This window comes from Protobothrops mucrosquamatus, unplaced genomic scaffold (genome assembly GCF_001527695.2).
Source record: "Protobothrops mucrosquamatus isolate PMUCROS unplaced genomic scaffold, P.Mucros_1.0 scaffold47, whole genome shotgun sequence".
NCBI lineage: Eukaryota > Metazoa > Chordata > Lepidosauria > Squamata > Viperidae > Protobothrops > Protobothrops mucrosquamatus.
In genome coordinates, this window is record NW_015386429.1 from 1,075,742 (window position 1) to 1,092,473 (window position 16,732).

Below are 16,732 nucleotides of genomic sequence, written 5' to 3' on the forward strand. Positions count from 1 at the left end.
ATGGTAAAACTGGATGACACACCTGAATGGATAACATCATTATCATCATCATCATCATCATCACCACCACCATAGTAAACAAAATTTAAATAAAGTTTTAAAGAGAAATCATTAAATATAAAATTGTTTAGAGGAATTACTATTATTTTCAGATAATAATTAATCCAATAGAACCAACATTCCTTGCTATTTGTTACTGTATAAACAATCTCTCAAAGCAAGGTCTTCGAATGACAGACAGAAACTGTTATGTTTTTATCCTTGAGAAATTGTGCATCCAAATTTAATTATTGTATTAATAAAAAGTAAATTTTAGCAATTTAGTATCCTTAATATGATATTAATAGATTAAAATATCATAGACATAGTGATCTCTTAAATGCTATGGCAACCAATAGTTACATGAAATGCCTTTTAGCTGATAATACATAGTTGGTTTTATGTTGTGCATCTTAATTGTGCTTTTTCTTTTATTATTTTATACTTTGTCTATAGAAATACTTACAGAGCTTTCTTGGAGTTTCCAAGCATTAGTGCACTGAAGGAAACCCAGCTTTTTCCTTTTCAACAAAATTTAAAGAATCCAATCAAACTTTGTTTAAATTGGCTCATATGTAAGAAGCTAAAACACCTAGATAAGACAAACATTCAACTGCTTTGCATGTTTCTCTCTCTCACAGACCAAATTATTGTAGTTTTAACTCTAAACATGAAAATAACTGTTTTCCGTGGTGTCCAGAGTGCATTTACGCAATTGGAATTCCTGCAACAATTGTAATTGTTCCCAGAGTGGTAAGATCTGGCTTTAGGGATCGACTGTGTTATCACATGTCAAGCATCTGTAAAGCATTCCATATTTTAGTTTTGGAAAGTATTCAAAGACTATATTCACAAAATTCAACAATTCTAGTAAGTACGGAATACTGCAGAGGTTGTTGACCTTCAGTTTTCTACACAAACTGAAATCAGGCCATTTGGATAAAAATCTGTCTTGTTTCTTCTATCTTTTCTTTACCTCTGCCATGACAAGAAATTAAGATCTGGATGTTTTGGTGACTGCTGTTGGATTGTTATGTATGTTGCTATGAGAAACAAGCTAGTTTCTTGTTCTGCCAGAAAGCAGATTCACACAAATTTTATGATGACTTTTTTTCTGAAAAACAGTAGGCCCATATACTTGATGGAATGCCTATTCCAAATTGAACCTTCTTGAATATTAAGGTCAGCCAAGAAGCATTTTTCTGCATCTCATTTTGGGAGGGCTATATTTTGCAAATTATAAGAATGTACATCATTTGAATTGTTTTTGTACAGATAGTCCTTACGACCACAATTGAGCCCAAAACTTCTGTTGCTAAGTGAGACAGTTTTTAAGTGAGTTTTGTCTCACAATCATTCTTATCACAGTTCAGTGAATCACTGCAGTTGTTAAGTTAGTAACATGGTTGTTAAGTGAATCTGGCTTCCAGATTTGTCTGAAGTTCGCAAAAGATAATCAAATGAGCCTGGAAGACTGCAACCATCATAAATTTGAGTCAAGTGCCTGAATTTTAATCACATGACCATTGGGGTGCTGCAATGGTTGTAAGTCACTTTTTTCAGTGCTGTTGTAACTTCAAACAGTCACTAAATGATTTTTTTACATTGAGGAATGGCCTTATTGCTATTATAGTTTGAATTACTTTTTCCTTTTTATTGTGTCTGTCTTTATTGATTTTACATTGTTCTGAGATCTTAATATCACTAAGAGGTTCTTTAATAAAATAAAACTATAATATACTTGCTTTTGTTTGATGAGTTCAATAAATGTTTCTAAATTTGTATGTAAGTACACATACAAGAAAAAGATATCTTAATACGCTTCAGCTGCTGCTTTTTAACAATATAAGCAATTACTTTAATATTAAATAAGAGTAAGGTTAGAAATGTGTGTCACAGGGTTAAGACAATTTGAAGTTTAGAACATCAGCTTTTTTTTACCTTTGGAAACTATGGACTTCTTTGGAATACCAAATTCAGATTCTGAATCAGAGTTTATTATTTCCATCTTCTTAGGTTTAGGAGATCTTTTCAGCTTAGAGGGCACCTCTGATGATAGTTTTGCTGTTAATTATGTAAATAAATATTAAATTGCAGAAGCACCAACATATTAGATTTCTACTAATTCTTTTTTCCCCATTCCATACCCTGGCACATATAACTATGTATGAAAGATCAGTACTTGTTTTTGGTTTTGTGCTCTATGTTAGTTCAATGACATGGGAAATATTAACGAACTACTTCTTGGGCAGTATTTTCAAAACTGTTAACAGTTTTATGTGCTAGATTGTATTCTGTACCTATACTTCAGTACTATACCAGTGTTTCATTAGCACATAGTCTTCTACATGTTTTAACAGAGCAATGTTTAGCATGTTCTCATCTTAAGACATGAAGGTATCACATTTTATATTTTTTATACTAATTATCAAGCACATTAAATTTTAGAAGAGCAAATAAAGTAAATTTAACTAGTAAACACTTGCCTTTTTTAGTGACAGCTGTTTTACTTGAAAGCGTCTCTGTTTGTTTTGGAATAAAAGATGAAGAAAAGACTGATGTTGAATCTTCCTCATCACTGTCAAATTTTGATATATCTAAAGAATGTAAAATATTTTAATGCCATACATACCATTTCTTTCTCAATACTAAATATAAATATTTTTTCATATTAAAATGATGTAACATATATGAGCTAACAAAGATGTTTAAAATATTTGAAAAGTTTGGCATTCGATTTAGGCATGCCAAGTATGTCTAAAACTTTATGATTCCAAAAAAGCTCAGAACACCTCATTTCACACCCCAGAAAATTAGTGTTTTGCCTTTAAACTAAGATCATTTGTGAAGTGAGATGTTTCAGAATGAAATACTTTGCACATAACAAGTTAACAGAGAGGGGAACTGAAAACAGTATTTTACTCAGCATTTACAGGAAATAACCATGTTGTTCTAGTCTAGGTAAGTCAGCCTAAAGAAAACAGCATTTCTGTACCAGCACTTAACTATGAGAAAAGTACAAAGAAGAACCCAAATGGTGCTTTTTTTCCTACCAAGGGATTATCATGATATGCCAATAATGGCAGCAAAGATAAAGCTGACATGGAAGATCAATACAAAACCATTAAAGCCATGACTCAGAACTGACTATGAAAGAAGATTTATAATTGATGAAGATTGTTGTCACTGGCTAAGTTAGTTTTTTAGGAGCTTAACATGCTATATATGGCACTCTTCACAATAAGCTGTGAAACAGATAAGCTAATGATTGGCCCAAAGTTACCCATGAACTTCCATAGTTGAAGGTAGACTTGAACCCGAGTCCCCTACTCCACACTGTTACTGAGTGGAACAGACTGCCTGTGTAGGTGAAGGTAACTAGCACAGAACTAATAGTAAGTGGTTATCAATGTTCTTCAGCTTCACAGGTAAGCCCTAAGGCAGGGATATACAACTTTTCCCTTTAAGATGTATGCTGAACCATTTCAAAACAATCTGAAGGTGATTTTTTAATTACAATTAAATATAGTTTATACAATTCTTATCACCTCTGTAATTATGTAAATAATTATTACATCAAGAATTACAATGTACAGTGTACAACATTTTGGGTGAGTTTGAGAGGCACAGCCAAGAACAAAAGTTGAAATAATTCATTTCTGCTTTAAGGCATAAAAAGCAGAAAGCAGATTTGCTCTACAAATATCACAGAAATCTAATTTTACCATTATGGTTCAGCTCTGTGTATGATCAGGGTGTGATACCTAATACTTAATAGTAACAGTATAGTAATAATTAAACAGCAAGTTTAATATTTGATATTAAATTTAACAAAATACTCTTCTGATTTATTTATGATGGAGTCACTTCTGCCTTAGAATTAGCAATAGCTCATATTTTATAAATACTTATTTTCAAAAACAGAATTCCATTTTCTGGCATCTAATGAGTTTCATTAGGAAATTATTATTAGGAAATAAGAACTTATATTTTCTTATCCTCTTAACATAACTGTCTTATGTACCAAATTTTTAAATGTTTGGGTATTTTCCAGGAAAAGAGTATTTTCTGAGATTCAAAAAGAGGTTCAGTAGCCTTTAGTGACTATGGGTAAGCGAAGATTCCCTACTCAATAATGCATTGCCTACTGAGTTGAAATGTTTAATATATTTTATACATACCAATATTGACTTTCCGAGAATAAGAAGGAAAGGTGAACAAGTTGCCAAAATCTTGATTAGTTTTGTCTTGGGAAACCTTCCTACAATAAAAAGAGAATTTTATTAAACAATTTCCCCTTCCTAAGCTCCTAAAGAAAAAACTGCAGAGAAAAGGTAGCATTTCATCTGATTTTGTGCAGGACTGCAATATAAAGTATATAATAATATAGATTAACCTGTACAGGAAATATATAATAATATATAATAATACATAAAATGAATGATCAAATCGCTAGTTATATTTCAGTTCTATGTGTTACCTCACTTCAATAGCCAAAATGTACATACTCCAAGTAATATATACTTAACAGGTAGATAAACATTTAGCATCTATTCACACCTTATATACATGTCTGCAAATATGACTCATCCTACAGATCTATAACAATTTACATTTTATTAATCCTCATACTGCTAGTTAGAGATTAATAAAATACTATCCCAAATCTATGACACTTACTCTGGAGAAGGTTTTGATTTGATTGGAGAGAAATCATATTCATCCTTTTCAAGACTATCTGAGGGTACAAATTCATCTTCTCTGTCATTGATGTTTGGAGATGCTTTTACTTTCAATTCATTTAGATCATTATTATTGTTGGCATCTTCGTCATCATCAGCATCTTCTTCTTCTGAGAAATCGAAGGTGTATTTGGGCCTTTCAGCTGCAAAGGTGGACACACCACAATTTTTCTTTTATGTTAAATGTTATACTTTGCATTTCATACTATGAACATTTGAGGAATTCTGTGAAAACTAATAGTATTGCAACATAACTTTTGCAACATATCAGTCTAGGACAATAAACACTGAATAACAAATCAATTCTGTGATGTAAACTAAATAGGCCACCTTTTAGCAAATTTGATTGCATAATTTGTTACAGATTCAAAAGACAATAATTGTGAATATGGCAAGTGCAGAAGTTTGGATTACTTTTGGTTGATTTTCTTTCCATTGTAAACTTGGTAAGATCCAAAAGGGGATTGACTTATGGGCCTTATAAGTAGCCAGGAAAAGATAATTCCACAGGTGGACAAATACTTCATTTCTATTTGCAAATTAAGGTATAAAATATATTTCCAGCTAAATAATTTCACTGGTGAAAATGTCTATTAAAAGTTGTGCTATATGGAACTTTTGAAATTGAAACACCAAGAAAAATCTCTACATTAAAAACTAGCCATATATGCTAAAGATAAGCAACATATCACTGCAAACTTACTGAAATGTTTAGCTGACACTGGAATAACTTTACACAGAATATTATTGTTGCATACAACAATGATCTGCATGACAGGGATGTCAGAAAGAAAACATTTTATCTGACAACACAAAAGTTACTTCCAAAAGCATGAAAAAAGCCATTAAAATGTTTTCATGATTAAGCATAACATATTTACTGTGAGAACAGCGGTCAATTATTAAAGCTTATTTACAATGTAAAACTAAATGATTTTGATAAATTATAGGTATTCCCATTGCTACCTGCAGCTCTTCTAAGTAAAGAATCTCTTGGAATAATCACAGGGTCATTTTCTTCCAAGTCACTTTCAGATTTTGATTCATCATCTGACCATGGATTTCGTTTCTTTATTTTTTTTGCAGAAGTCTTTGTGATAGATGGTGTTCTTCTCACTCTAGTACCTAAAACAAGCAAAATAATCTTCATTATATATTCCCTCATTTAGCATTGATAACTTCACAGATTAATGATACATAAATTAATAATATACAGGTAGTCCTTGATTTATAACGATTCTTTTAGTGAAGTTACAATCGCACTGAAAAAAGTAATTCACATTTAAGAGCATTGCAGCATCTTCATGGTTACATGATCAAAATTCAGCCACCTGGCAACTGGCATGTATTTATTACAATTGGGAAGCCATAAAGGGCTCTTCCACAGGTTTCCAACCTATCTGGTCCTGAACCTTTCTTTTGTCAGTTGGGTCCATAATACTTGCTGATATCATTGATCCGTCTTGTTTTAGGCTCTTTCGTGGATGCTTTTTATCAAGTGGGGTCCATTCTATGACTGCCTTGGTCCACCTGCCATCAGTTCTCCTTGCTATGTGACCAGCCCATTTCCATTTCAGTTCTTTTATTCTTCTGATGATATCATATACTTTTGTTTGTTCCTAATCCATGTGCAGGTCTTTCTATCTTGTCTGTAATACTGAACTCCTTTCCATGGCTCTTTGCACTTCTCGTAGCTTTTTGTATCGATTGTGAGGTTAATGTCCATGTTAGAGCAGGTAGCCCACACTGATTGAAAACCTTTTTCTTCAGGCATAGCGGGAGGTTGTTCTTGAAAACTAGGCTTAGCTTGCTGAATGCCTGCCAACCACATTTAACATGCCATTCAATTTCCTTTATTGTATCACCCTCCACTGATATCCATTGGCCAAGGTATATGTAGTGGTTCTTTTCCCGATATAAAAATGTTTCTTTCTTTAGTGAATTTATTAAACATAACCTGGCTCTTTTTCAGGGTTATTTTTAAGCTAAATGGTTCTCCTGCGTCGTGTAGCTCTTGTATGTACTTTGTATCTGTTCTGCAAATCTTAAGTGATTTAAATAGGTGCCATTGATTTTTATTCCATCTTTTGCCCAGTCTAGTTTGCAAAATACTTCTTCAAGACTGAGAAAAGAATACATACATACATACATACATACATACATACATACATACATATATATATAAATGCAGATTAGCATGTCAGCTTTGAGTATAAAAATGCAAAATTTAAGAACCGTATTTTTTGCATTATTTATTTATCCTATACATATATAGCAACAATATGTTTTAATGGAATTTCTTAGACTCATTAGACAGATATGTAGCACTGTGTTCAAATTATGACAACTTAGCTTAATATAATAGCAGAGAAATGCAAGATTTAGTTATTTACTCAGCAGCTTTGATCTGTTGGTAAAATGATCTCCTCCAGAAAATATCTTAAGTAGTACTACTTGATCCTCTGCTTGGCTACTCAGCAGGGATTGTAGGTGGAACCCACCATGTAATCCCCGCCCTCTCTGCTGTCATCACCAGTTTTATCTGACACCAGTTGATCCCAATGCCATTGCCTCTCTCAAAAATAGCTTGATGACCAGAGGGGTGACTTGGTAGCTCTTGCATCAGATTTGGGGTGGTAATGTTCAGGTTGGATGTCTCCTTGCCCTATGGATATCTTGTATTCTGTATAGTGTGATTTTTTTATTATGCAAAACTAAATCAGAGATTCAATTTGGTGTAATGTTAAGGCATCAGTTTAGAAACCATGAGGCAGTAAATTCTAATCCTGACTTAGGCACAAAATCAGCTGGGTGACCTGGGTCACCAGGCACTTTCAGCCCCTGGAAGAAGACAATGACAACCAAAACCTTGCTAAGAAAACTGAAGGGATTTGTCCAGACAGTCTTCAGAAGTAGAAAAAACTAAATCAGGATCTGCAAAATTTTAAAGGACATTACATATTGTCATTGATGTTTCTGATTCAACACATGTGGATGTTAATCAACTCTTTAATGCTATTTTAATTACAGACTGGGTGGATCACATTAAGCAGATAAGTCAGTGGTCAGTACAACTCCTGTAATTTGGGGATTGTGCACAATTGTTTACCATTATGTTAAATGACATTGGTGAAATGTTCTATTTGTATTCTTATTGGGTTAAAATTAAAATATGGTTCACTTCTTCCTCTGACTAAAGTTGCAACTGAAGTACTGCACTTATTATTACTATAGTAATATGTGTTTTGTGCCCAGTTCCTACAAAGATAATACTCTTTATCTTTACTATCAAAAATTCATACCAGAGCAATTCAATTCAGGCCATATCGTTCTGGGTATAAATACATCAGTTGCTATTGTTTCATCATTTTTTTCTTGAGGTAAGCGTTCTAGCTATTATTTTGAATGGTATTCTTCCTACAGGTGAAAGCAGACCCCATGTTCTATTTTTGTTTTCAGTGCCTTTACACCTCAATTTACAATCTCTTTTTGCATTTGCCTTAACGGGGAACAATTACTGGACCCAGATTCTTTTCTACATAGACTGACACATGGGACACATCATCATTCCATATTAATATAGCAATCCTTTGCACCAGTATTAATCTGTAGTTTTATAGCATATTGAGGAATTCTCATTGCACATAGTAATGACATTTGGGTTGAAAATCCTATTATACTTTTTTGCCATCTAGTAGGTCAGGGACACAAAACTAATGTGTAGAGTTACAATTTTATAAAACTAAAATTCTCTATAGTGGTTATTTAATTTGACAGATAAGTTATTTTGGGGAAGGGGTAGGGAGGCTATTTTGCAAATACCACCTTCTACCAATGAAAAATAATTGTATTCTGTTCTTCACATGATGGGATTTTTATCTTTTCTGAAGAATCAACTTTGATTTTCAAGTTCAATTATTATAAGGGGTCTTGATGCTCTCTGAGTTTGATTGTTTTCTTGCAGACCTTTCATTACACAAATTAGGTAACATTATCAGTGCTACAGAGAGTACCAAAAAGAATGCCAAAGACCCTTCATTTTAACTCCAAGCTACAAATATTTCCCTTTATAGGTATTAATTATTACAGTCTCTTCTTTAACAAATGTTTCTTTTATTTGGACTCAGGATCATGACCAATTTGTTTGTCAATTGAAGCAATACTAGCTTCTGCTCCTCTTAGTTTACTTATTCTTTAACTGTTAGCCTCTTACATCATGAACATGAAAGTCTAACCTCTGGTGTAACTTATTCAATATCATGATGTTTTTATCCAGTAATATATTATAGTCATAAGATGGATCCAGTTGCACTGATGTTTCCCTTTTTTCTCCATGTTGAACAAGCTACTGCCTTCTTAGCCTGCAGTCTGTTGGGAACCAGGTCATGCAAGCAGTGGGTGAGTGCATGAAACTCCATTTGCACAAGTGGCAGGCATGCGTGCAAAACAACAAATCCTCCCCCCCCACTGCCACCACCACTGCCAATCACAGAGTCAGAAAAGTTGGGGACTGCTGTCTTACAGGACTGCCCTCACTGTCACATAGTGGTGACTCTACTATCTCATTATGTTGCCGTGTCCTTGATTCCTCAATAGCTGGACAAATTGAAAATAATACAAAATGAATAAATAAATGCTTCTTAATTTCATCTTCTACAAATGTGGCAATGGAAAAGGTATGGCTATCTAAAAATTTTTTTTCAATAATTACATATTTATTTTATTTTTATCAGTAGATCCAAATGTTTTAGCCTACTTTTTTAAAAAAAATTCACAGTGCATGTTATCTGAGGCAAAGATTGTTTCAAATACTACAAATACACTATATTGGTGATACATCTTTGCAATATTTGAGCTTGATTAATGGTCTATGAGCACAGATCTTCTGTCACACTATTACTCACCAGGCTCTTTCTTTTCTCTCTTGGGCTTAGGTGTCTTAATCACTGGAACAGAAGTATTAAGCAAGTCTTCTCCAGTACCTTCTATTGGTGTACCACCAAATTCTTCATCAAATTCTAACTTTATTGCTGAAGTATCAAGGTCTCCCTAAAATTAAAAAGAAAACAAGTGAAGCTAATGTCATAGTTGAGAGAATGATGCAAACTGAGAAATATGCTCAATATATAGCTTTGGAGATAAATCTCAATCTTTCAAATTCCATTTCCAACTTGGAATTTGAAATTACATACATATATTGCCTTTCCATTTCACAAAGATATATAAGGCAACTAGCAATAAATTAAAACCAAAAATAGAATTAAATTATATTAAAAATAAAATCAATACTAAAAGATTCATAAATTAAAATTAAAAATTTGCATTTTAACCTTTGTAAAAATTAAAGAGACAAGAATAACATTCAATTTCCAAGGAAATGCATTCTATATTTGGATAGTATTACAGAAAGAAAATCTTATAGTCTAATTACTTTTGGGTTAGGTTACTATTAAAAACTTTAAATACTGCTATTTCAAAGAAAATCCAAAAATATTCAAGTAGTCTAGAACGACCCTGTATTTGGTGCCAACAAGCTGGATAATCATTTCCGAATTTTGTCCTCCCCTTTTCCTTTTTAATGCTTTTTAATCACATTGCCATATGGTTTTACTGTATAGATTTTTAAAAGAAATATTTGCAATTTTGTATTTGTTCAGTAGTTTTTAAACTGGCTTCCAATGAAAAAGATATAATTTTTTCCGGGGGAAAACTAAAATATGCTAACCAAAATATATTTTAAAAGATTTATTTACCTTCTTTTTTTTTAGCAATTTCTTACTGGCATCAGCTTTCATAGCTGATGTAATCTGTGGAACTATTCTCCTACCAAAAGGTGAAGGCATGGTCTCTTCTAAGTGAAGTCTTTTCATCTTGGGTTTACCAACTTTGCCTTTTATGGGTTTGCCAGTCATTCCTGCCAGTGCATCCTCTCTTTCCTGAGCTTCTACTTTCTAAAATATGCATGAAAATAAAAATTAGATATAAATTATATAGATATGGAACAGGCCAGTGTATAGCAGAATTCAATATCTGGCTAAAGGAGTGGTGTAAAGGGGAAGGCTTTCGTTATATTAGTCATGGTATCTGCAGTTAGTCCAATAAAAAGTGTACAAAGAGACGGCTTGCATCCATCAAAGGTTGCATCCACTGGAAGTTTTTAAGAAGAGACTGGACAGCCATTTGTCCGAAATGGTATAGGGTTTCCTGCCTGAGCAGTGGGTTGGACTAGATGACCTCCAAGGTCCCTTCCAACTTTTTTACTACTACTACTACTACTACTACTACTACTACTATTATTATTATAGAAAGGAACTGAGTTACTTGGCAATAAATTCACAGATTTACTGGAGAAATATTTAAACTGAACAATGGGGACAGTGAATTAATTGATAGAAAACATTCCTGTCCCTGGCAATCTAAAACGTATAGGGTTATCAGTGCATGTAACACTGGTGTGTGTGTGGACAAAAATATCAACCTAGCAGTCAAGCAAAATCAAGCTTTTAATACAAGTGCCACACCAAGTGCACTAATCAAACAGGTGGTAAGAAAATAGGGGAACTCAGGCACCATGCAGGTTATGTAGAAAATAAACACAGGATCAGTCATAAAGGACTCAAATGTCTATACACCAACGCACAGAGTATAAACAGTAAACAGGGTGAATTAGAAATTCAGATAAATGAGGACAGATATGATATTGTTGCCATTACAGAAACTTGGTGGGATGAAACCCACAAATGGAACACACAGCTAGAGGAATTTAAATTATTTAAAAGAAATAGATAAACAAATAAAAGGGAAGGTGGAGGTGCTCTCTATATAAGAAATAACTACATCTCTACAGAAATAGACCACAACAATGATGAAAACTGTCTTGAAAGCATTCGGGTCAATATAAAAGGGGGGGAAATGACATTGCCATAGGTGTATATTATAGGCCACCCAACCAAACAGAGGAAATAGATGAACTTTTTGCTAGTCATCTAAGGTATGTAGGAAGCACATCACAATAATAATGGGGGACTTTAATTACCCTGACATCAACTGGGAGACAAACTCTGCACCAAGTGGAAGATCAAACAGATTCTTGACAAACCTAGCAGACAACTTTGTCTCTCAAAAAGTAGAGAAGGGTACTAGGGGATCAGCCATATTGGACTAATTCTCACTGAGATGAAATGATAGAAAGTGTTGAAGCCACAGGAACCTTGGGAGGTAGTGATCATGCAATATTGGAATTCAACATTATGCAAGCACAAGCAATAGAACACAGTCAAACTAGAGTCTTGGACTTTAAGAGAGCTAATTTCAATAAGCTTAGAGAGAGCTTGGGAAGGATTCAGTGGATGAGAATCCTCAAAGGAAAAACAACTCAAGAAGCTTTGGAAATTTTGAAAAGTGAGATAATAAAAGCCTAGTCTAGCACTATACTAACAAAGAAGAAAAATAACTCTCAAAAGAAACCAGCATGGCTGCATAAAGAGCACTCTGATAAACTGAAAGACAAAAAGGACAAGTATAAAAAGTGGAAAGAGGGGCATATAACTAAGGCAGAATATCAGCAAATTGCCCAAGCCTGCAAAGATGAAGTGAGGAAAGCTAAGGCTCAAAAGGAACTAAGGTTTGTGACAAAAGTCAAAAATAACAAAAAAGCTTCTTTCAATATGTAAAAAACCAAGAAAAAAATTAAGGAAATGATTGGTCCATTAGTGGGAGAAAGTGGCAAGAAGGTAACAAGCAACAGGGAGAAAGCAGAACTATTTAACTCATTTTTGCATCCATCTTTACACAAAGGGGAAAAACAGACCAACCTAACAAAAATAGTACTGTAAAAAAACAGATTAGAAACACAAGTTAAGATAGGCAAGAAAATGGTAAGTGAGCACCTGTCCACCTTAGAAGAGTTCAAATCACCAGGACCAGATGGATTGCACTCCAAGGTTCAGAAGGAATTGGCAGATATGATCTCAGAACCACTGAACTACATCTTTCAAAGATCCTAGAGCACTGGGGAACTACCAGAGGACTGGAAAAAGCTGATGTAGTTCCCATCTTCAAAAAAGGGAAAAAAATGGATTCAGGAAATTACAGACCTATCAGCCTGACCTCAATATCTGGGAAGATTCTGGAAAAGATAATCAAGCAACGACTCAGCAAATACCTAAAGGCAAACAAAGTCATTACCAAAAGCCAACATGGGTTTGTCAAAAACAGATCATCCCAGACAAAACTTATTGCATTCTTTGACCAATTGACAAAATTAGTGGACCAGAGGAATGCTGTGGGTATAATTTATTTGGACTCCAGTAAGGCATTTGATAAAGTAGACCACAACCTACTACTTGATAAGATAGAAAAATGTGGGTTAGACAGCATCATCAGTAGCTGGCTGACTGGCCATATTCAGCGTGTGGTCCTCAATGGAAATGCATCTACATGGAGGCAAGTGTGTAGTGGGGTGCCTGAGTGCTCAATTCTGGGCCCAGTGCTCTTCAACATCTTCATCAATGATTTGGATGAGGGGATAGATGGGGAACTCATCTATCCAAGCTGGCAGGAATAGTCAACACTCCAGAAAATAGGCTTAAGATACAGGAAGATCTTGACAAACCTGAACATTGGGCGCTATCTAACAAAATGAAATTCAATGGTGAAAAAAGTAAAGTTCTACATTTAGGCAAGAAAAAGCAAATGCAAAGGTATAGTATAGGTGGTACCTTGCTCAATAGTAGTAACTGTGAGAGGGATCTCGGAGTCCTAGTGGACAATCACTTAAATATGAGCCAGCAGTGTGCTGCAGCTGCCAAAAGAGCCAACACAGGGCTAGGCTGCATTAACAGAGGGATAGAATCAAGGTCACATGAAGTGTTAATACCACTTTACAACGCCTTGGTAAGGCCACACTTGAAATACTGCATCCAGTTTTGGTCACCACGATGTAAAAAAGATGTTGAGACTCTAGAAAGAGTACAGAGAAGAGTAACAAAGATGACTAGGGGACTGGAGGCTAAAATATATAAGAAACAGTTGCTGGAATTGGCTATGTCTAGTTTAATGAATAGGGGTGACACGATAGCACTGTTCCGATATTTCCGGGGTTGGCACAAAGAAGAGGGAGTCAAGCTATTCTCCAAAGCACCTGAAGGCAGGACAAGAAGCAACGGATGGAAACTAACCAAAGAGAGAAGCAACCTAGAACTACGAAGAAATTTCCTGACAGTTAGAACAATTAACCAGTGGAACAACCTGCCTCCAGAAGCTGTGAATGCTCCAACACTGGAAGTTTTTAAAAAGAGACTGGACAGCCATTTGTCTGAAATGGTATAGGGTTTCCTGCCTGAGCAGGGGGTTGGACTAGATGACCTCCAAGAGCCCTTCTTACATCATCATCATCATCATCATCATCATCATCATCATCATCATCATCATCATCATTATTAACAGTTTCTACACTCTGCAAAACCTAAACATATATCCTATGTATTCTGTATTAATGTATTATATTAATATATTACACATATTTTTATAATTCATGTAATTATGAGAGTACCTTTAAATATAATATAGCTGTATTCTTTCACTACTATTCCTAAAAATAGTATCGATGAATTGAAATTTTGAAATAAATTTAATGATTTAATCTTAAAACTTTTTGATTCAAATAACTTTTAACACATAAAGAAAATTCATGAGAATGACAGAACCAAAGATTATTTTCTGTAAAAAATTTATATTCCATGTTCTAGGATATAAACTTTGCATACTAAATTCTTAGGAATATCAAACTGCTAATACAAACAATGGATTCCATTAAATTTCTAGCTACGAAAAAAATTAAAAGTTGATTTTAATTTTTCAACTCCTATTTAATTATTAAGCTAAAACTCTGAATTAGTATGATATTCATACTAATTGGGGGGCATACCAGACTTATTTTGCCTATTAGTAATTGTATAAGCAAATACTTAACTTAAAATAGAAAACAAAAGAGAGTAACGATATCAAAAATTTTCCAATGAAATATTGGATCAGAAACAATAGTTAAAACACTTCAATGCATTCCAATACCTTACTAGATTTAAATTAACCAAAATAGCAATTAAACTAATACAATTCACATTTTAAGAGTGCTAACATTAATTCTAATGTAAAATCACTGGTATAAAATTAACCCTGAATTAAATTTATAAGAATCAATGGACTCAAGTATTGTGGTTTGTTACAGGTTTTTTAAAACCCAGTACAAATTTTCTAAATTCTATTTTGCAAAAGTTATACTATTTTCTCTACTCTAATGGGAACAGAAAAAAACTGTTTACATTAAACAATTACATCAAATTCCTTATCAAATATTCGCTTTGAAAATCAGACAAAAAATTAAAAGTCATTAGTGATATATATAAAGAAATGTTATTAGACTTTCAAGTTGCAAAGTAAGAAGTCAAATATGTAGAAAAATCTAGGAACAAGTGAGGAACTCTAAACCTAGAGCTGGTTAAATACATTCCAAGTCCCACAGATTCTACTGTTTCCTCACTGCAAAATTTGCAGCAAATATAGATTTCAAAAATAAATTTACACAAATTCCATTCCCTTATAATGAGCTTAATTATTTGAAGATAATCAACTGCCACCAATAATAGCCTAATATAAAATTTGACGGTATGCCTGGATTTTAATATAGGTGAGCATACATCAAGTTCTTCTATAAAAGCTGCTAAATCTTCTTTCCAAAGGTCAGAAGAAGATTTTCTTTTGAGATCACCAAGTTCCTTTCCCTACGAGACATAAAAGAATAGCAAAACAATTTGTATTAGAGACATGTTTTGAACATTTAAGGTAAGCAAATATAAGAACATAAATATAACCTTGCTGGATAAGGCCAAGGTCCATCTTAGTCTAACATTTTGTTGCTGACAGTGGTCAGAGTTCTGAAGTACTCAGAAGTAGAAGTTGGAAATATATCTCCCTCCTTCTAATGTTGCCCTACATTTGATATTTGGAGGCAAGGTTGTCTCAATTGGGAGGTAAGATGAAGATTTCAAAGCAAATAGGTTTTGACACACTATCCTGGGTAAATTTATCCCAGTCACCTTTTATAGCCATTCAGATTAGTGGCTATCACAATGGATTCTACACAATAATTATGAACCAATGTAAAGTTGCACTTTGATCTATATCATCAAGACAAGTAAACAGCAAATCATGTACATATTGTTACTCAGATAGTTGTTCATTAACAATATAATAATGCCATTAAATTATATATTTTGAGAAATAAATTTAATTTAAAAATTAACATGTATAAAATGCAATTTTGCATTTTTTTTCAACATAAAACAATATTCTCAATAGCACAGTAGGAAGCACCTTCATTTTCAAAACTCAGAAAATACCTACTTTTGTATCTCGGTGCTTAATGATTTCTTCAACTTTCTCTTTAGTAAGACACCATAAAGACATATTTAAGATGTAATTGAAATCTGGACCTGAAGTAGATCCTGAAGAAGATGAACTATCATCATTCAGATTCTGCATTTCTTCCTCTTCTGCAGCCTATTTAAAGATAAAATTAGTTATAATACTGCATACATATGAATGACTTGGGAAACATAATAAAAAATTTAATTAAAGTGAAAAATAATTGTTAACATATTAGGTAGATTATCAAAACATTAATCACTTTTTTAAAATAGTAAATATAATGCTCAAATTCAAATTTCAAAAATACTGGCATGTAGACAGATCTTCAGAGAAAAGCAAAATTTATTACAATATAAATAACAAGCTTGTTTATGCACAGACATTAATATTAGATACAATAATTTTAATAAATTATCCTGGAGACTCCCATATCCATGCAAGACAAAACTAGAATATCAAAGTCTAATAACATCTATACTATTGTTAAAAATAACTTGGACTGAATTCTATCCAAAAAAGGACAT

The 16,732-nt window shown here is 33.4% G+C and overlaps 1 protein-coding gene across 1 annotated transcript in view; it reads right to left on the reverse strand.

The window, feature by feature from the left end:
- The window catches only part of TOP2B (DNA topoisomerase II beta), a 47,126-nt gene that overhangs the window by 863 nt on the left and 29,531 nt on the right, over positions 1–16,732 (reverse strand). The window contains exons 25-33 of the mRNA XM_015811705.1: positions 16,185–16,340; positions 15,479–15,562; positions 10,535–10,732; positions 9,686–9,830; positions 5,748–5,906; positions 4,720–4,924; positions 4,221–4,300; positions 2,526–2,636; positions 1,981–2,103 (exon numbers count right to left, since the gene is read on the reverse strand). Coding sequence (XP_015667191.1) covers positions 1,981–2,103; positions 2,526–2,636; positions 4,221–4,300; positions 4,720–4,924; positions 5,748–5,906; positions 9,686–9,830; positions 10,535–10,732; positions 15,479–15,562; positions 16,185–16,340 — 1,261 coding nt within the window. The remainder of the gene's footprint in view (positions 1–1,980; positions 2,104–2,525; positions 2,637–4,220; positions 4,301–4,719; positions 4,925–5,747; positions 5,907–9,685; positions 9,831–10,534; positions 10,733–15,478; positions 15,563–16,184; positions 16,341–16,732) is intronic.